This window comes from Anomaloglossus baeobatrachus, chromosome 10 (assembly GCF_048569485.1).
Source record: "Anomaloglossus baeobatrachus isolate aAnoBae1 chromosome 10, aAnoBae1.hap1, whole genome shotgun sequence".
In the NCBI taxonomy this organism is placed as follows: Eukaryota; Metazoa; Chordata; class Amphibia; order Anura; family Aromobatidae; genus Anomaloglossus; species Anomaloglossus baeobatrachus.
The window spans coordinates 14,454,856-14,477,331 of record NC_134362.1 but is presented as its reverse complement, the minus strand read 5'-3'; the positions used below and the strand labels follow the sequence as shown (position 1 = coordinate 14,477,331).

Sequence of the window (22,476 nt, the reverse complement as noted above, 5' to 3'; positions counted from 1 at the left end):
TCACAGCCACCAGGGAGGGTCACAGCTGCCAGGGAGGGTCACAGCCACCAATGAGGGCACAGCTGCCAGGGAGGGTCTCAGCCGCCAAGGAGGGTCACAGCCACCAGGGAGGGTCACATCCGGCCAGGGAGGGTCACAGCCACCAGAGAGGGTCACAGCCACCAGGGAAGGTCACAGCTGCCAGGAAGGGTCACATCCACCAGGGAGGGTCACAGGCTGCCAGGGAGGGTATCAGCTGACAGGGAGGGTCACAGCCGCCAGGGAGGGTCACAGTCGCCAGGGAGGGTCATAGCCGCCAGGGAGGGTCACAGCTGACAGGGAGGGTCACAGCCGCCATGGAGGGTAACAGTTGACAGGGAGGGTCACAGCCGCCAGGGAGGGTCACAGTCGCCAGGGAAGGTCACAGCCACCAGGGAGGGTCACAGCTGCCAGGGAGGGTCACAGTTGCCAGTGTCGGTTACAGCTGCAAGGTGGGGTCACAGCTGCCAGGGAGGGTCACAGCCGCCAGGGAGGGTCACAGTCGCCAGGGAGGGTCATAGCTGCCAGGGAGGGTCACAGCCGCCAGGGAGGGTCACAGTTGCCAGTGTCGGTTACAGCTGCAAGGTGGGGTCACAGCTGTCAGGGAGGGTCACAGCCACCAGAGAGGGTCACAGCTGGTAGGGAGGGTCATAGCCGCCAGGGAGAGTCAGAGCTGTCAAATCCTTCCCGCCATTGACTGGTTTCCAATGATGGCCCCATTAATGTATTGCACCATATAGAGAAGAAGCCCACCAAAATGTGAATCTCTCCGACCACCCGAATTTTTCACTTCTTACCATTAATGAAACCTCGTATTTATTGCTGACTTCCTCTTTATTTTCGAAATGTCACATATAGAAATCCAAGACAATATTTTTTTCATATATTTCTACCGATCCGGAGCATAAAAGACACAATAATCATCTTCGATGCATCTTTATAAACATTTATAAATAATACAACATGATTGCAAAAATTTGTGCAAATTCCTTCTTCCCGAGTCCTCTACGGTACAGACCGGACCATCGGCGCCTCCGCCCGTGCCGGAGGAACATACCTTGTGTTTTGGTTTATGTAAACATTGTAACACCCTCTGCAGCCATAAAATAAGAAACTATTGTGACGTTTGGGGGCGAGAAAACCCACTAAATCTACGGAAGTAAGCTTGATAGGGTTATGGCACCTGCCAATCAACCGATGGCTTTCCGTAAAATGTCTCACGGTCGCCTCCCGGTCAGAGTCCCGCAGACGGCATTGCTTTGTGTTGTGGAGAACAGTATGGGCCTTTTTTCATGATATTTTTGTATTGATCTGAACTAGTAAAACATTTTCAAGTTTCGTGGAGGGGTAATCGTCCCCCGATTTTGTCTCATGTGCTTTATCACCTGTCCCTCGGTAGTGCAACTTTTAATTTTATTTTTTAGTTTTCCGCCAGAAACAAGATGACGAGGGGAAATCTCTTATCAAAAATAAACTTTCCGCCATGTTTTCTGTTGTTGGCAATATCTCGAGTCTTTCGTTACCATTAAATTAACCATCACAAAAAAGGGGTAAAAGATCTGTCCTCGATGAGGCTGTAAGAAAGGTTCCGTAAATCCTGGGAAGAAGTCACAGTTTTGTAGCCCAGCTGGACCAGAACCTGTCGGCAGGCGTTCTGGGTGAACTCTACGATATCGTACGACAGTGTTAGTCTCCAGCTTTCAGCCGTGGCGGCAGAGTTCCTTACTGTGCCGTATTTGTGTCTGGCAGAGGACTGATCTCCTCGGGTGTTATTGAGGATCCATCTTTCGACGTTGGCATCCAGTGGAATACCCATAAAGTCATAAATCTCCTCCATCTTTTTCATGGGGTTCCTAGCCAGATCCTCGTATCTCAAAAGCATGTATCGACCCTTCAACCAAAGCGGTCGGCTTAACCCTGTAGACACAGAATTTAAGAAGTCCTCGCAGACTGTCGTCAGCTGGGTTGAGTCTAAATTGTATGGTCTACGACCCGTGGCCCTCCAGATCCTCCACAACCTATACGTGTCCCTAAATGTCTCACTACGAGAAGCCAATATGCCTCTTGGGTCCCTGACCAACTGGATCACCTTTAAGTTTAGCCGGGGATCTTCTACCAATGCTCGTAGGTCATTAACCTCTGGAACTCGCACAGTTTTGATGGCCACATGTCCATGCTCTTTGCAGGACTCCATTGCCAAAGTCAGATTTAAGGTGCCACATTTCTTAACACAGTCTCCCTCTTCGAGGTAAATGTCGGTGGGACCCAGTGCATCGCAGACTGGGGGGGAGCACAGAGCTTTGCTTGCCCCTCTTCGGAATAACCTGTCTGTGGTATGGTTGGCCGGCTGTGGCTTTATGTAGTTTTCCATAAAATACAAGTCACAGTCGTAAAGACTTCGTAAAAGGTCTCTGCTTGCACCCAACATCACTCGCCTATCTGTGGCGCTCTTACTTGGAGTCATTTTGGGGATCAGGGTGTACTGAACGTGGTAAAGTGGCTCAAACAAGTAGAAGACATCCGTGTGTTGATTAAAGAGTTGTCCGACAAATGAAGATCCACTGCGAGTGGTGGCCAGAATGAGGATATGAGTCTTTCTCGAAATATTAGAGGTCATCAACTGACCATCTTCACAGAGACGATCAGGAGCTTCTGTTGGGTCTTGTCCGGGGCTACAATTATTTGGGTTGGGGATTGGGCACATGTGGAACGATTTGGTGGTAAAAGTCCGGATGGCTGTGTACTGGATAGCAATGGAGGCTAGCGCTAGTAAGAGGACAGCCTTCCAAGAACATTGCATGGCTGGAAACCGTCATTGAGCCTCATCAAGGGATTCTGCTGATCACTTTACCTATAGGGAAGACACAGAAAAATATAGAATTACATAAAGGAAATACAACTCAACTATTAGATAAATCATCAAAAACGTTTCTGCATCATTGAGCCCCTCCACGCAAGAAGAACATTGCACCGTCCGGCATTAAACAGAGGTTTCCACACACGGACAGTCGGCTCCTGTGCCGAGCGAGTGGCCGTCTGACCGGCATTGGGCACCTTGTATAAAATGCCTAACTGCAGTAAAGCAAAGAGTTCTGCATAATTTATATACTGCATCATCTTTATTACAGCAAAGCCATGTAAATGTGGTGGATTCGGGACGGTGCTTTAATGTATATTCTGTGAGGTCGGTTCTGTGATTGAGGTCACGCTCCATGAGTGGTCAAGAGATGAAAAAAGCAGAGTCTGCTAGAAAAGAAATATGAAAAGTGTGAAAAGTCTCTGGAATTGGGAAATAGTCCTTACTGGCCTCCTGCCGGTGATACCAGAAGTGCAGAAACACTTCCCCAAAATTACAATGTCAAAAAGGGACCAAGAGTGATTGATGGCACCAGCCTGCCCTGAGACCAGATTGTATGAGGTTGTATAGCCTACGATACAGTAGAGGACTATGGCCTGTGAGGAGCTCAACAACGTCCTCCGACGACCTCCATATATATCTGCCCGGCATCTGTGAGTGCTCAGTATGAACTGCAAGGAGTGCCGTGATAACCACCGAAACCAGAGGTTGGGCTCTTTGCTGAAGGAAACCAACACTGTTTATGTTAATAAGACGTTACTGTAAACTGTGCTGCAATCTCCATGACACAGTATAGTACTGTAACCACCAAGCTCTGTGCCATTATATAGTAATGTAACCACCAAGCTCTGTGCCATTATATAGTAATGTAATCACCAAGCTCTGTGCCATTATATAGTAATGTAACCACCAAGCTCTGTGTCATTATATAGTAATGTAACCACCAAGCTCTGTGCCATTATATAGTAATGTAATCACCAAGCTCTGTGCCATTATATAGTAATGTAACCACCAAGCTCTGTGCCATTATATAGTAGTGTAACCACCAAGCTCTGTGCCATTATATAGTAGTGTAACCACCAAGCTCTGTGCCATTATATAGTAGTATAACCACCAAGCTCTGTGCCATTATATAGTAGTGTAACCACCAAGCTCTGTGCCATTATATAGTAATGTAACCACCAAGCTCTGTGCCATTATATAGTAATGTAACCACCAAGCTCTGTGCCATTATATACTAATGTAACCACCAAGCTCTGTGCCATTATATAGTAGTGTAACCACCAAGCTCTGTGCCATTATATAGTAGTGTAACCACCAAGCTCTGTGCCATTATATAGTAATGTAACCACCAAGCTCTGTGCCATCATATAGTAATGTAACCACCAAGCTCTGTGCCATTATATAGTAGTGTAACCACCAAGCTCTGTGCCATTATATAGTAATGTAACCACCAAGCTCTGTGCCATTATATAGTAGTGTAACCACCAAGCTCTGTGCCATTATATAGTAATGTAACCACCAAGCTCTGTGCCATTATATAGTAATGTAACCACCAAGCTCTGTGCCATTATATAGTAATGTAACCACCAAGCTCTGTGCTATAATATAGTAATGTAACCACCAAGCTCTGTGCCATTATATAGTAATGTAACCACCAAGCTCTGTGCCATTATATAGTAGTGTAACCACCAAGCTCTCTGCCATTATATAGTAGTGTAACCACCAAGCTCTGTGCCATTATATAGTAGTGTAACCACCAAGCTCTGTGCCATTATATAGTAGTGTAACCACCAAGCTCTGTGCCATTATATAGTAATGTAACCACCAAGCTCTGTGCCATTATATACTAATGTAACCACCAAGCTCTGTGCCATTATATAGTAGTGTAACCACCAAGCACTGTGCCATTATATAGTAGTGTAACCACCAAGCTCTGTGCCATTATATAGTACTGTAACCACCAAGCACTGTGCCATTATATAGTACTGTAACCACCAAGCTCTGTGCCATTATATAGTAATGTAACCACCAAGCTCTGTGCCATTATATAGTAATGTAACCACCAAGCTCTGTGCCATTATATAGTAGTGTAACCACCAAGCTCTGTGCCATTATATAGTAATGTAACCACCAAGCTCTGTGCCATTATATAGTAATGTAACCACCAAGCTCTGTGTCATTATATAGTAATGTAACCACCAAGCTCTGTGCCATTATATAGTAGTGTAACCACCAAGCTCTGTGCCATTATATAGTAGTGTAACCACCAAGCTCTGTGCCATTATATAGTAGTATAACCACCAAGCTCTGTGCCATTATATAGTAGTGTAACCACCAAGCTCTGTGCCATTATATAGTAATGTAACCACCAAGCTCTGTGCCATTATATAGTAGTGTAACCACCAAGCTCTGTGCCATTATATAGTAATGTAACCACCAAGCTCTGTGCCATTATATAGTAGTGTAACCACCAAGCTCTGTGCCATTATATAGTAGTGTAACCACCAAGCTCTGTGCCATTATATAGTGGTGTGACCACCAAGCTCTGTGCCATTATATAGTAATGTAACCACCAAGCTCTGTGCCATTATATACTAATGTAACCACCAAGCTCTGTGCCATTATATAGTAGTGTAACCACCAAGCTCTGTGCCATTATATAGTAGTGTAACCACCAAGCTCTGTGCCATTATATAGTAATGTAACCACCAAGCTCTGTGCCATCATATAGTAATGTAACCACCAAGCTCTGTGCCATTATATAGTAATGTAACCACCAAGCTCTGTGCCATTATATAGTAGTGTAACCACCAAGCTCTGTGCCATTATATAGTAATGTAACCACCAAGCTCTGTGCCATTATATAGTAGTGTAACCACCAAGCTCTGTGCCATTATATAGTAATGTAACCACCAAGCTCTGTGCCATTATATAGTAATGTAACCACCAAGCTCTGTGCCATTATATAGTAATGTAACCACCAAGCTCTGTGCTATAATATAGTAATGTAACCACCAAGCTCTGTGCCATTATATAGTAATGTAACCACCAAGCTCTGTGCCATTATATAGTAGTGTAACCACCAAGCTCTCTGCCATTATATAGTAGTGTAACCACCAAGCTCTGTGCCATTATATAGTAATGTAACCACCAAGCTCTGTGCCATTATATAGTAATGTAACCACCAAGCTCTCTGCCATTATATAGTAGTGTAACCACCAAGCTCTGTGCCATTATATAGTAATGTAACCACCAAGCTCTGTGCCATTATATAGTAGTGTAACCACCAAGCTCTGTGCCATTATATAGTAGTGTAACCACCAAGCTCTGTGCCATTATATAGTAATGTAACCACCAAGCTCTGTGCCATTATATACTAATGTAACCACCAAGCTCTGTGCCATTATATAGTAGTGTAACCACCAAGCACTGTGCCATTATATAGTAGTGTAACCACCAAGCTCTGTGCCATTATATAGTACTGTAACCACCAAGCACTGTGCCATTATATAGTACTGTAACCACCAAGCTCTGTGCCATTATATAGTAATGTAACCACCAAGCTCTGTGCCATTATATAGTAATGTAACCACCAAGCTCTGTGCCATTATATAGTAGTGTAACCACCAAGCTCTGTGCCATTATATAGTGATGTAACCACCAAGCTCTGTGCCATTATATAGTAATGTAACCACCAAGCTCTGTGCCATTATATAGTGATGTAACCACCAAGCTCTGTGCCATTATATAGTAATGTAACCACCAAGCTCTGTGCCATTATATAGTAGTGTAACCACCAAGCTCTGTGCCATTATATAGTAGTGTAACCACCAAGCTCTGTGCCATTATATAGTAGTGTAACCACCAAGCTCTGTGCCATTATATAGTAGTGTAACCACCAAGCTCTGTGCCATTATATAGTAGTGTAACCACCAAGCTCTGTGCCATTATATAGTGATGTAACCACCAAGCTCTGTGCCATTATATAGTGATGTAACCACCAAGCTCTGTGCCATTATATAGTAATGTAACCACCAAGCTCTGTGCCATTATATAGTAGTGTAACCACCAAGCTCTGTGCCATTATATAGTAATGTAACCACCAAGCTCTGTGCCATTATATAGTAATGTAACCACCAAGCTCTGTGCCATTATATAGTAGTGTAACCACCAAGCTCTGTGCCATTATATAGTAATGTAACCACCAAGCTCTGTGCCATTATATAGTAGTGTAACCACCAAGCTCTGTGCCATTATATAGTAGTGTAACCACCAAGCTCTGTGCCATTATATAGTAGTGTAACCACCAAGCTCTGTGCCATTATATAGTAGTGTAACCACCAAGCTCTGTGCCATTATATAGTAGTGTAACCACCAAGCTCTGTGCCATTATATAGTAATGTAACCACCAAGCTCTGTGCCATTATATAGTAGTGTAACCACCAAGCTCTGTGCCATTATATAGTAGTGTAACCACCAAGCTCTGTGCCATTATATAGTAATGTAATCACCAAGCTCTGTGCCATTATATAGTAGTGTAACCACCAAGCTCTGTGCCATTATATAGTAGTGTAACCACCAAGCTCTGTGCCATTATATAGTAGTGTAACCACCAAGCTCTGTGCCATTATATAGTAATGTAACCACCAAGCTCTGTGCCATTATATAGTAGTGTAACCACCAAGCTCTGTGCCATTATATAGTAATGTAACCACCAAGTTAAGCAGTCTGTTCCTCTTATTGTTTACAGATATGTTATCGATAGATATAGGACATGTAGATATTACAGTATGGTTGCGGTTCCTTGGGACACGTGCCCGAGGGGGCACCAGCAAGCCACTTTGTCATAGTCAGGGTATTTAGAAATAGGGCTAGGGTGGTGAACCGTACCTCTGCCGCAGCTTTAGATTTTGCTATTTTTTTAAGCCACCAGTTTGAGAACATAGTGCACTTGTAACAAGACACTAATGGTGAGACCACACAAGGCGTTTGGCCACGTAGTCAAATTCCACCCAAACGTGGAAACCAAGATGTTGACTGAAGCTTCTTCCCCCACTAGTGCCCCAGTATAGAGGGAGACATCATGTTTTCTTCCAGTGCTGGTTGTCTATGGTGCCTTCCGCTCCTCGTTACGAGATATTTTGCAACTTTTCGACGAGATTTGCTGCAATGATGGTATTGATAACATTTTACTTTAGAGTCTTTAACTTTGTGATAAAGAACAGAAGGCACCTCGTGCCGGGGACCCTCCTTCTATGACCTTGTGCCGGGACCCTCCTTCTATGACCTTGTGCCGGGACCCTCCTACCACCTTGTGCCGGGGACCCTCCTTCTATGACCTTGTGTCGGGACCCTCCTTCTACCACTTTGTGTCGGGGACCCTCCTTCTACCATCTTGTGCCGGGGACCCTCCTTCTACCACCTTGTGCCGGGGACGCTCCTTCTATGACCTTGTGTCAGGGACCTTCCTTCTACGACCTTGTGCCGGGGACCCTCCTTCTACCACCTTGTGCTGGGAACCCTCCAACCACCTTGTGCCAGGGACCCTCCTTCTACCACCTTGTGCCGGGACCCTCTTACCACCTTGTGCCGGGGACCCTCCTATTACCACCTTGTGCCGGGGACCCTCCTACCACCTCGTGCAGGGGACCGTCCTTCTATGACCTTGTGCAGGGGTCCCTCCTTCTACCACCTTGTGCCAGGGACCCTCCTACCACCTCGTACAGGGGACAGTTCTTCTATGACCTTGTGCCGGGGACACTCCTTCTACCACCTCGTGCCGGGGACCCTCCTTCTACAACCTTTTGCCGGGGACCCTCCTTCTACAACCTTGTGGCAGGGACCCTCCTTCTACCACCTTGTGCCGGGGACCCTCCTTCTACGACCTTGTGCTGGGGACCCTCCTTCTACCACCTTGTGCCAGGACCCTCCTTCTACCCCCCTGTGCCGGGGACCCTCCTTCTACGACCTTGTGCCGGGGACCCTCTGTCTACCCCCCTGTGCCCGGGGACCCTCTTTCTATGATAATGTGCCGGGGACCCTCTTTCTATGATCTTGTGCCGGGGACCCTCCTTCTACCACCTTGTGCCGGGGACCCTCTTTCTATGATCTTGTGCCGGGGACCCTCTTTCTATGATCTTGTGCCGGGGACCCTCTTTGTATGATCTTGTGCCGGGGACCCTCTTTCTATGATCTTGTGCCGGGGACCCTCCTTCTACCACCTTGTGCCGGGGACCCTCCTTCTACCACCTTGTGCCGGGGACAGTCCTTCTATGACCTTGTGCCGGGGACCCTCCCTCTACCCCCCAGTGCCGGGGACCCTCCTTCTACCCCCCTGTCCCGGGGACCCTCCTTCTACCACCTTGTGCCGGGGACCCTCCTTCTACGACCTTGTTAAATTCCTCCTTGAAACTCGCACATAAAAAGATTTCAGTTTTATGGATTACGAGCCGCGGAGAAGACTCATTTAATGGGTAGAAGAAAATAAAACCTTTCCCGCCCGGCAAAGGAATCAGATTCTCATCAGCTTCGCGGTAATGAGATGCTCCGATCTTCTTACTTGCACTTTCATATGAAGGAACATTTCAGGGTTCGCCGGTAATATCCCGATCTTATCCAGATATCAAGCGGCCACATGTTGTATCCAGACCGGCACTCAGCGCTGCCGGCGGATCGCTCTCGAATTCTAGCGCTTTTCTCCATTGAAATCACTAAAGGGAAAATTTTGATCAGATTTTTCGTTCCAGGAGAGAAAATGTGCAGCCGTCAGTTCTGCCTCTCCGATGTCTGCCGCCGGAACGAGACGGAGCGACGCGGAGAAACAGGCACTGCATGGAATAATGCCGCCATCACTGCTGAGCCGCCATATAGTGTCACTTTATAAAAATACAAGTCTGAGCTATTACACAGGGTCCATACACAAATCATCACTGACCCAGAACAAACAGCGCATGGCCCGGAATCACCTCACTAGGTGCGACATGACTGATCCTAACCCTTACATACGTCTTATAACAGTAGAATACCTAGGATAGAAGATAAATGTATAATCGCTGGCAGTCCGACTGCGGCCCCCCAACTATCCTGAGAGCAATGTCCCCAGTGTACATGGAGAGGTACTGAGCATGTGCGACCACCACTCCTATAGATGGTGAATGGTGCGATACTGAGCGTGTGCGACCACCTCTCCTATAGATGGTGAATGGAGCGATACTGAGCGTGTGCGACCACCGCTGCTATAGACAGTGAATGGAGCCGTACTGAGCGTGTGCGACCACCACTCCTATAGACAGTGAATGGAGCGGTAGTGAGCGTGTGCGACCACCACTCCTATAGACGGTGAATGGAGCGGTAGTGAGCGTGTGTGACCACCACTCCTATAGATGGTGAATGGAGCCGTACTGAGCGTCTGCGACCACCACTCCTATAGACGGTGAATGGAGCGGTAGTGAGCGTGTGTGACCACCACTCCTATAGACAGTGAATGGAGCGGTAGTGAGCGTGTGCGACCACCACTCCTATAGACGGTGAATGGAGCGGTAGTGAGCGTGTGCGACCAACACAACTATAGACGGTGAATGGAGCGATACTGAGTGTGTGCGACCACCACTGCTATAGACAGTGAATGGAGTGGTAGTGAGCGTGTGTGACCACCACTCCTATAGACAGTGAATGGAGCGGTAGTGAGCGTGTGTGACCACCACTCCTATAGACAGTGAATGGAGCGGTAGTGAGCGTGTGTGACCACCACTCCTATAGACGGTGAATGGAGTGGTAGTGAGCGTGTGCGACCACCACTCCTATAGACGGTGAATGGAGCGGTAGTGAGCGTGTGTGACCACCACTCCTATAGATGGTGAATGGAGCGGTACTGAGTGTGTGCGACCACCACTCCTATAGACGGTGAATGGAGCGGTAGTGAGCGTGTGCGACCACCACTCCTATAGACGGTGAATGGAGCGGTAGTGAGCGTGTGTGACCACCACTCCTATAGACAGTGAATGGAGCGGTAGTGAGCGTGTGTGACAACCACTCCTATAGACGGTGAATGGAGTGGTAGTGAGCGTGTGTGACCACCACTCCTATAGACAGTGAATGGAGCGGTAGTGAGCGTGTGTGACCACCACTCCTATAGACAGTGAATGGAGCGGTAGTGAGCGTGTGTGACCACCACTCCTATAGACAGTGAATGGAGCGGTAGTGAGCGTGTGCGACCACCACTCCTATAGACGGTGATTGGAGTGGTAGTGAGTGTGTGCGACCACCACTCCTATAGACAGTGAATGGAGCGGTACTGAGCGTGTGTGACCACCACTCCTATAGACAGTGAATGGAGCGGTAGTAAGCGTGTGCGACCAACACTCCTATAGATTGTGAATGGAGCGGTACTGAGCGTGTGCGACCACCACTCCTATAGACAGTGAATGGAGCGGTAGTGAGCGTGTGCGACCACCACTCCTATAGATGGTGAATGGAGCCGTACTGAGCGTGTGCAACCACCACTCCTATAGACGGTGAATGGAGCGGTAGTGAGCGTGTGTGACCACCACTCCTATAGACGGTGAATGGAGTGGTACTGAGCGTGTGCGACCACCACTCCTATAGACGGTGAATGGAGCCGTACTGAGCGTCTGCGACCACCACTCCTATAGACAGTGAATGGAGAGGTAGTGAGCGTGTGTGACCACCACTCCTATAGACGGTGAATGGAGCGGTAGTGAGCGTGTGTGACCACCACTCCTATAGACAGTGAATGGAGCGGTAGTGAGCGTGTGTGACCACCACTCCTATAAACGGTGAATGGAGCGGTAGTGAGCGTGTGTGACCACCACTCCTATAGACGGTGAATGGAGCGGTAGTGAGCGTGTGTGACCACCACTCCTATAGACAGTGAATGGAGTGGTAGTGAGCGTGTGTGACCACCACTCCTATAGACAGTGAATGGAGCGGTAGTGAGCGTGTGTGACCACCACTCCTATAAATGGTGAATGGAGCGGTAGTGAGCGTGTGTGACCACCACTCCTATAGACAGTGAATGGAGCGGTAGTGAGCGTGTGTGACCACCACTCCTATAGACAGTGAATGGAGCGGTACTGAGTGTGTGCGACCACCACTCCTATAGATGGTGAATGGAGCGGTACTGAGTGTGTGTGACCACCACTCCTATAGACAGTGAATGGAGAGGTAGTGAGCGTGTGTGACCACCACTCCTATAGACGGTGAATGGAGCGGTAGTGAGCGTGTGTGACCACCACTCCTATAGACAGTGAATGGAGCGGTACTGAGCGTGTGTGACCACGACTCCTATAGACGGTGAATGGAGCGGTAGTGAGCGTGTGTGACCACCACTCCTATAGACGGTGAATGGAGCGGTAGTGAGCGTGTGTGACCACCACTCCTATAGACAGTGAATGGAGCGGTAGTGAGTGTGTGTGACCACCACTCCTATAGACAGTGAATGGAGAGGTAGTGAGCGTGTGCGACCACCACTCCTATAGATGGTGAATGGAGCGGTACTGAGTGTGTGCGACCACCACTCCTATAGATGGTGAATGGAGCGGTACTGAGCGTGTGCGACCACCACTCCTATAGATGGTGAATGGAGCAGTACTGAGCGTGTGCGACCACCACTCCTATAGATGGTAAATAGAGCGGTACTGAGTGTGTGCGACCACCACTCCTATAGATGGTGAATGGAGCGGTACTGAGCGTGTGCGACCACCACTCCTATAGATGGTGAATGGAGCGGTACTGAGCGTGTGTGACCACCACTCCTATAGGCAGTGAATGGAGCGGTACTGAGCGTGTGACCACCACTCCTATAGACGGTGAATGGAGCGGTAGTGAGCGTGTGCGACCACCACTCCTATAGATGGTGAATGGAGCGGTACTGAGCGTGTGCGACCACCACTCCTATAGATGGTGAATGGAGCGGTACTGAGCGTGTGTGACCACCACTCCTATAGATGGTGAATGGAGCGGTAGTGAGCGTGTGTGACCACCACTCCTATAGATGGTGAATGGAGCGGTAGTGAGCGTGTGTGACCACCACTCCTATAGACAGTGAATGGAGCGGTAGTGAGCGTCTGCGACCACCACTCCTATAGACGGTGAATGGAGCGGTAGTGAGCGTGTGTGACCACCACTCCTATAGGCAGTGAATGGAGCGGTACTGAGCGTGTGACCACCACTCCTATAGACGGTGAATGGAGCGGTAGTGAGCGTGTGCGACCACCACTCCTATAGATGGTGAATGGAGCGGTAGTGAGCGTGTGCGACCACCACTCCTATAGATGGTGAATGGAGCGGTAGTGAGCGTGTGTGACCACCACTCCTATAGATGGTGAATGGAGCGGTAGTGAGCGTGTGCGACCACCACTCCTATAGATGGTGAATGGAGCGGTACTGAGCGTGTGCGACCACCACTCCTATAGATGGTGAATGGAGCGGTACTGAGCGTGTGCGACCACCACTCCTATAGACGGTGAATGGAGCGGTAGTGAGCGTGTGCGACCACCACTCCTATAGATGGTGAATGGAGCGGTACTGAGCGTGTGCGACCACCACTCCTATAGATGGTGAATGGAGCGGTACTGAGCGTGTGTGACCACCACTCCTATAGGCAGTGAATGGAGCGGTACTGAGCGTGTGACCACCACTCCTATAGACGGTGAATGGAGCGGTAGTGAGCGTGTGCGACCACCACTCCTATAGATGGTGAATGGAGCGGTACTGAGCGTGTGCGACCACCACTCCTATAGATGGTGAATGGAGCGGTACTGAGCGTGTGTGACCACCACTCCTATAGATGGTGAATGGAGCGGTAGTGAGCGTGTGTGACCACCACTCCTATAGATGGTGAATGGAGCGGTAGTGAGCGTGTGTGACCACCACTCCTATAGACAGTGAATGGAGCGGTAGTGAGCGTCTGCGACCACCACTCCTATAGACGGTGAATGGAGCGGTAGTGAGCGTGTGTGACCACCACTCCTATAGGCAGTGAATGGAGCGGTACTGAGCGTGTGACCACCACTCCTATAGACGGTGAATGGAGCGGTAGTGAGCGTGTGCGACCACCACTCCTATAGATGGTGAATGGAGCGGTAGTGAGCGTGTGCGACCACCACTCCTATAGATGGTGAATGGAGCGGTAGTGAGCGTGTGCGACCACCACTCCTATAGATGGTGAATGGAGCAGTAGTGAGCGTGTGCGACCACCACTCCTATAGATGGTGAATGGAGCGGTACTGAGCGTGTGACCACCACTCCTATAGACGGTGAATGGAGCGGTAGTGAGCGTGTGCGATCACCACTCCTATAGATGGTGAATGGAGCGGTTGTATACTTCTCACTAGAAGACTCCTAGTTTTTCACCCCCTTATAAACCCTCTATGTTCTCCCTCTCTGTGGGATCGCTGCTGTTGATGTGAATCTTTCCCTTGGATTGCACTGACCTCTATGAACACTTCTTCCCGTTCCTTTCTGCCCCTGCTCCTCCATGTTCGCTCCTTTATGGCACCGGTGCACGTTTCTCTCCGGTGTAGGTGGATCCCGGGGTCTTTCTGCTGCTCTATATCGGGGTCTTGGCACCTACGAGCCGGTGACTGTGATCCCCTCACGCTGGGGACCTCTCGTCTTACAGCGGAGTTTGTATTCGGCCGCTTCCCCCGGTGTCTTTCCGAGGTCATCACAATGCAGACTTTGTGCAGCCGCCGCCGCCTTCACCCCTCAGCTCCTCCGCAGGGGGAAGAAATCAGCCGAAATCTACAGCAAAACCACCCACAGCTCTCCTAAAAATCCCAATATTAAAGCGTTCTGCACTACAAGTGTGTGATCAGGAATAAAGGGGCAAATTATGGGGCCATCCGAAAAATGGCCAATCTTCTCTCCGTCCCAAAAATACGCAGCCCCTTGTATGATAATGGCCAACTTATGAAGGCAGAGATTAGGCATAAGTGTCTATTATTAAGTATCACCTACTGTATACTCACCCATCCCTTGTAGACTGTGAGCCCTCGCTTACAGGGACCTCTCCCCTCCTCGCGGGCAGGGTCCTCTCTCCTCCTCGCAGGCAGGGTCCTCTCTCCTCCTCGCAGGCAGGGTCCTCTCTCCTCCTCGCGGGCAGGGTCCTCTCTCCTCCTCGCGGGCAGGGTCCTCTCTCCTCCTCGCGGGCAGGGTCCTCTCTCCTCCTCGCGGGCAGGGTCCTCTCTCCTCCTCGCAGGCAGGGTCCTCTCTCCTCCTCGCGGGCAGGGTCCTCTCTCCTCCTCGCAGGCAGGGTCCTCTCTCCTCCTCGCGGGCAGGGTCCTCTCTCCTCCTCGCAGGCAGGGTCCTCTCTCCTCCTCGCGGGCAGGGTCCTCTCTCCTCCTCGCGGGCAGGGTCCTCTCTCCTCCTCGCGGGCAGGGTCCTCCTCCTCGCGGGCAGGGTCCTCTCTCCTCCTCGCGGGCAGGGTCCTCTCTCCTCCTCGCGGGCAGGGTCCTCTCTCCTCCTCGCAGGCAGGGTCCACTCTCCTCCTCGCGGGCAGGGTCCTCCTCCTCGCGGGCAGGGTCCTCTCTCCTCCTCGCAGGCAGGGTCCTCTCTTCTCCTCGCGGGCAGGGTCCTCTCCCCTCCTCGCGGGCAGGGTCCTCTCTCCTCCTCGCAGGCAGGGTCCTCTCCCCTCCTCGCGGGCAGGGTCTTCTCTCCTCCTCGCGGGCAGGGTCCTCTTTCCTCCTCTCAGGCAGGGTCCTCTCCCCTCCTCGCAGGCAGGGTCCTCTCCCCTCCTCGCAGGCAGGGTCCTCTCCCCTCCTCGCAGGCAGGGTCCTCTCTCCTCCTGTACCAGTCTGTGCCTTGTGTTGTTTATGATTATTGTACTTGTCCCTATTATGTGTATCCTTTCCACATGTAAAGCGCCATGGAATAAATGGCGCTATAATAATAAATAATAATAATTATTGGCACGCACCGCAGGACGCCGGCACAATCAATCACTGACCAAACATTTTTACAAACCCACACTCAGTTCCTTGCAGTTCCTCGCCTACCACACTCAGTTCTTGATGGTTCCTCGCCTCCCACATTCATTTTGTGATGGTTCCTCGCCTCCCACGCTATGTTCCTGATGGATCTTCGCCTCCCCATGCTCCGTTCCTGACATTTCCTCGCCTCCCATGCTATGTTCTTGACGGTTCCTCACCTCCCACTTTCCATTCCTGACGGTTCCTTGCCTTCTGCGCTCTGTTCCTCAGGGTTCCTCGCCTCCTATGCACTGTTTCTGACGGTTCCTTACCTCCCATGCTACGTTCCTGAAGGTTCCTCGCCTCCCACACTACGTTTCTGATGGTTCTTCGCATCCCATGCTCAGTTCCTGATGGTTTCTCACCTTCTCATGCTACGTTCCTGACGGTTCTTCGCCTCCCGCGCTCTGTTCCCCAGGGTTCCTCGCCTCCTATGCTCCGTTTCTGACGGTTCCTCATCTTCTCATGCTACGTTCCTGATGGTTCCTCACCTCCCACGCTAAGTTCCTGATGGTTCCTTGCCTCCCCATGCTCTGTTCCTGATGGATCCTCACCTAACACAATCAGTTTCTGATGGTTCCTCGCATCCCACACTGCGTTCCTGATGGTTCCTCGCCTCCCCATGCTCTGTTCCTGATGGTTCCTCGCCTCCCCATGCTCTGTTTCTGATGGTTCCTCACCTCCCACACTCCGTTCCTCATGGTTTCTCGCCACCCTGCACTCCGTTTTCTGGCTCCATTTGTGGAGACACCTTTCAGATTTGCAAGTTTCTTGGATCCAGGGATCTCCCTTTATTCTAGTGGCCTCCGAGACACTCCCATATATTTAGTGCAAAATTCTGTTAAGGCCCCCACTCTCTAACATCAATCTTATTTGTAGGACGAAATCCTTTCCTTTCTGACTTCCCCATAAATCTGCATTATGGGATCAGTATGGGGAACAAAATATTAGGGGTGAGAGAAGAGGGAATCTGGTGAACCCCAAAACATAATAGCCATTCCTGCCGAAACTGAGCAGCCCCATGTAGTGAAACCCCGCAGGCATGCTCCTATCTGCAGAATTTCTAATGGAGGCCTCTCTATACAGCCATTGTTGTGCAGAGATCCAGCACAGAAGGCGTTAATGATGCTGAGCTGTGGAGCAATGTACCGTGTGAGCTGTGGAGTCGGGGCCCGGGGGGCTTGTAGTCCATAGCCCAATATTGACAATTGCCAAGTATTAGTAAATATTCTGCTTCCTGCATTTGACAGAACAGTCTATGGAAACTGCAGCGCGCAAACCTCTGCAAACACAGAGCAGCTCCCCAGCTCCTGCAGACAGCACAGGCGGAAATTTCCACATCTTATTAGCAGACAGCGTACAAGTAACAGCTGTCTGACATCCAAAGCCGAATCTGTGTACAGTACCGCCATACAGGCGCACACACTGCACCGCAACTATGTAACCCAACCAACCCTGCACTGCAACAATGTAACACAGTCACACATCATAGAATATACAGCATCATAGGAAACAGCATCATAAACCCACACATCACAGGATATAGCAGCATGTCACGGGTGGGACACAGTTGACATACAGTCCTGTGGTGTCTGGCTGTAGAGGGTCGTAGCGTTTGGCTGCATATACTGCTCCCTGACCTTCTATTACTCCTGCTGTGGTATTAATGTTATCCTATGTATCTTCTCTGCTTGGGGTTAACCCCTTTCCTTTTAGGACCCTGCAGATATCCTCACCTTTCAGCTGATAATCATCACTTCTACTTGTGTCCTTAAATACCCACATTTCCCCTTTGTGTTAGATTTATATTCCGATGCAGGCCTTTGATGCGAGCAGGCGGCTTGTATTCATCTGAAGAAACATTCTCATTTTTTGCTGTTTCTCTCCCAGAGTCATCCTGGAGATAGGTTATTAGTTCACTTTCCCCTGTTTGTGTTCCCTGTGTCTTTTTAGAGATTAATGGGGTTGACTAATTGCTCATCCCATTCTCTCCCTACTAGGGCCCAGTTCAGGGTCAGGCAGGGCCAGGTATCCTGCTTGGCGCTTAGGTGTGGACCCTATGTAGGGTGGTCAGGAGAGCCAGGGGCCAGCGGATGGTTTGGTCAGAGGTCACCAGCTCCCCCTTCTGTGTCGCCGTACGCGTGGTACTTACACATACATAAGCGTTACACAGCATCATGTAGTGACACATCATAGATTATAACCCGCCATAATGCACATTACATATAGGTCCACACAGGCTCCATAGGGTGATGTGTATAAGACGTCCGCTCCCGTCCTCGGCGGCTGCCGTTACCTTCAGCTCATACTAGACCTTTGCACACAATGATCACAATCACCAACTTCACTTTTTGTTTTTCTGGACAGTTTATCAAAAAATCACGAACAGACAATATTTTTTACGGACACATTGGAAAACCATAATAAGTCATTCTGATTATAAGAGATCGGTGTCTGCAGCCCATAATACTGATATCACGCATCAGCTGCAGTCACTGCCAACTGTAAAATGATGAGAATTACAGTCAAAATATTCTTCATAAGTTTCTTCAGCTTCAAAAAAAATCACAGACGCCTTAATTAAAAAAAAAGTGTTGAATTCTTACGGAGTGTCGTGGAATTTCCGGACGGTTGGTGATGATACATTCCGGACGGTTGGTGATGGAACATTCCGGACAGTTGGTGATGAAGCATTCCGGACGGTCGGTGATGAAGCATTCCGGACGGTCGGTGATGATACATTCCGGACGGTTGGTGATGAAGCATTCCGGACGGTTGGTGATGATACATTCCGGACAGTTGGTGATGATACATTCCGGACGGTTGGTGATGATACATTCTGGACGGTTGGTGATGATACATTCCGGACGGTTGGTGATGATACATTCCGGACAGTTGGTGATGGAACATTCCGGACGGTTGGTGATGGAACATTCCGGACGGTTCGTGATGATACATTTAGGACGGTTGGTGATGATACATTCCGGACAGTTGGTGATGATACATTCCGGACGGTTCGTGATGATACATTCCGGACGGTTGGTGAGGATACATTCCGGACGGTTGGTGATGATACATTCCGGACGGTTAGTGATGAAGCATTCCGGACAGTCGGTGATGATACATTCCGGACGGTTGGTGATGGAACATTCCGGACAGTTGGTGAGGATACATTCCGGACGGTTGGTGATGGAACATTCCGGACAGTTGGTGAGGATACATTCCGGACGGTTGGTGATGATACATTCCGGACAGTTGGTGATGATACATTCCGGACGGTTGGTGATGATACATTCCGGACGGTTGGTGATGGAACATTCCGGACAGTTGGTGAGGATACATTCCGGACGGTTGGGGATGGAACATTCCGGACGGTTGGTGATGATACATTCCGGACGGTTGGTGATGGAACATTCCGGACAGTTGGTGAGGATACATTCTGGACGGTTGGGGATGGAACATTCCGGACGGTTGGTGATGATACATTCCGGACGGTTGGTGATGGAACATTCCGGACAGTTGGTGAGGATACATTCCGGACGGTTGGTGATGATACATTCCGGACAGTTGGTGATGATACATTCCGGACGGTTGGTGATGATACATTCCGGACGGTTGGTGATGATACATTCCGGACGGTTGGTGATGATACATTCCGGACAGTTGGTGATGAATGATACATTCCGGACGGTTGGTGATGATACATTCCGGACGGTTGGTGATGATACATTCCGGACAGTTGGTGATGAATGATACATTCCGGACGGTTGGTGATGATACATTCCGGACGGTTGGTGATGGAACATTCCGGACAGTTGGTGAGGATACATTCCGGACGGTTGGTGATGATATATTCGGGACGGTTGGTGATGATACATTCCGGACGGTTGGTGATGATACATTCCGGATGGTTGGTGATGATACATTCAGGACGGTTGGTGATGATACATTCCGGACGGTTGGTGATGATACATTCCGGATGGTTGGTGATGATACATTCAGGACGGTTGGTGATGATACATTCCGGATGGTTGGTGATGATACATTCCGGACGGTTGGTAATGATACATTCCAGACAGTTGGTGAGGATACATTCCGGACGGTTGGTGATGATACATTCCGGACAGTTGGTGATGGTACATTCCGGACAGTTGGTGATGGTACATTCCGGACGGTTGGTGATGGTACATTCCGGACGGTTGGTGATGATACATTCAGGATGGTTGGTGATGGAACATTCCGGACGGTTGGTGATGATACATTCCGGACGGTTGGTGATGATACATTCCGGAAGGTTGGTGATGATACATTCGGGATGGTTGGTGATGGAACATTCCGGACGGTTGGTGATGATACATTCCGGAAGGTTGGTGATGATACATTCGGGATGGTTGGTGATGGAACATTCCGGACGGTTGGTGATGATACATTCCGGACGGTTGGTGATGATACATTCCGGAAGGTTGGTGATGATACATTCAGGACGGTTGGTGATGGAACATTCCGGACGGTTGGTGATGATACATTCCGGACAGTTGGTGAGGATACATTCCGGACGGTTGGTGATGGAACATTCTGGACGGTTGGGGATGGAACATTCCGGACGGTTGGTAATGATACATTCCGGACGGTTGGTGATGGAACATTCCGGACAGTTGGTGAGGATACATTCCGGACGGTTGGTGATGATACATTCCGGACGGTCGGTGATGGAACATTCCGGACGGTTGGTGATGATACATTCCGGAAGGTTGGTGATGATACATTCCGGACGGTGCAGATCTGACTCAGCATTCGATCTCACAGGCACCAGGGGCTCCACTCCCATTTTACAGTCACACCAGGATGATGCATTTTTCCTTTATCTCTTCTTTTTGTTTTAACCTAATTGACGAATGTGTAACTAAATTGGGTAAAATGATTCGGATTTGGCAGATTTGATCCGTCACTTCTGGAATCGTCTCACAATCTTCATCTGCTTCTGAATCACTGTAGTGTAATTATGTAGCGTAATTATGTCATCGTTTTAGTCATTCGCAGTGAATTAAAGGGACCCGGAGAGCGATGGTGACAAGATCCCGGGCAGAGGCGACGTCTGGTGACAGATCCCTCACTGCGGCTCTTCCACATCTCCGCGTATGTTATTGCTCGATGGTATCACCTGCATGCGACTCTGATGGCCGCTGCACGTTCCACAAAGTGAAGTGATAAAGTTCTGACTTTCTAATGGTATCATTAAGGACTGGTCTGAACAATGGCCGAAACCGCTGGCACCGTGTATGGGGGTCACTGGTGACAGTTTATGGAGGGACGTTCTTTTGAGAGACCCTTTGACTTTGGGGGTCACTGTGATGGTGTAATTAATGGAGGCATTTGATTGGTCATCATGGGGCTCCTCTCCTAACCAGGACCACCCTGCTAATGTGTCCACATCCAGGACGCCAGCACCATCACCCCCTCGTCCACGGTCACCCCTCCTTTATAAGCCGACTCGTCCATCATTGTGTTCCGGCTTTTACAGTTTATTTATCAAAGTCATATTTGCTAATTTCCAGTTTTGCGATTCATTAAGTCCATAACATTCACTCCGGCTCAATTAGATCGACATCTGCGCACGATCCACCTGCACCCGCCGCCACCGCCGCCGGATATTTACATAATTACTGCTGTATCCAAACAATCAGCAGATACAAAGTAACAAGAATACATAACAAAGGATCGGAAAGTCAAGCATCGGCGCAGAATTATGTATCGTATCACTTCAGAGCCTGCGCTCGCCTGCTCCGCAGAGATGTACGGACGATCACTGAGGACGAGCTGCAGCCGCGGGGGCCGGAGGGGGCGTCACATCACCTGAGAGAGGCTGAGCTGCAATACCAGACACAACCACAGGACAGGAGCGGCGCTGTACACAGAGGAGATGCGGAGGTAGCTGAGTGCGCCTCACCTGATCATGGAGATGAATGGATGTTTATATAAAAGCTTTAAAATCATGAGCTCTGCACCTGCAGAATAGTGAGTGCAGCTCTGGAGTATAATACAGGAGGTAACTCAGGATCAGTAATGTAATGTATGGACACAGTGACTGTACCAGCAGAATAGTGAGTGCAGCTCTGGAGTATAATACAGTATATAACTCCGGATCAGTAATGTAATGTATGTACACAGCGACTGCACCAGCAGAATAGTGAGTGCAGCTCTGGAGTATAATACAGGACGTAACTCAGGATCAGTAATGTAATATATGTATACAGTGACTGCACCAGCAGAATAGTGAGTGCAGCTCTGGAGTATAATATAATGTAACGTAACTCCGGATCAGTAATGTAATGTATGTACACAGTGACTGCACCAGCAGAATAGTGAGTGCAGCTCTGGAGTATAATACAGGAGGTAACTCAGGATCAGTAATGTATGTACACAGTGACTGCACCAGCAGAATAGTGAGTGCAGCTCTGGAGTATAATATAATGTAACGTAACTCAGGATCAGTATAAAATGACAACAGCACAGATTTAAAAATTACTTCAAATTATATATATATACACGAGTCGTATATATTCAGTTGTTATATACAAGTGGGCATTTCCTGACTATTCAGAGGTCTCT

At 49.2% G+C, this 22,476-nt stretch overlaps 1 protein-coding gene across 1 annotated transcript in view; it reads right to left on the bottom strand.

Annotated features, from left to right (window-relative positions):
* Positions 1-833: 833 nt before the first annotated feature.
* Positions 834-22,476, bottom strand: part of CHST1 (carbohydrate sulfotransferase 1) — an 80,006-nt gene continuing 58,363 nt past the window's right edge. The window contains exon 2 of the mRNA XM_075326653.1: positions 834-2,869. Coding sequence (XP_075182768.1) covers positions 1,556-2,818 — 1,263 coding nt within the window. The 5' untranslated portion in view covers positions 2,819-2,869 and the 3' untranslated portion in view covers positions 834-1,555. The remainder of the gene's footprint in view (positions 2,870-22,476) is intronic.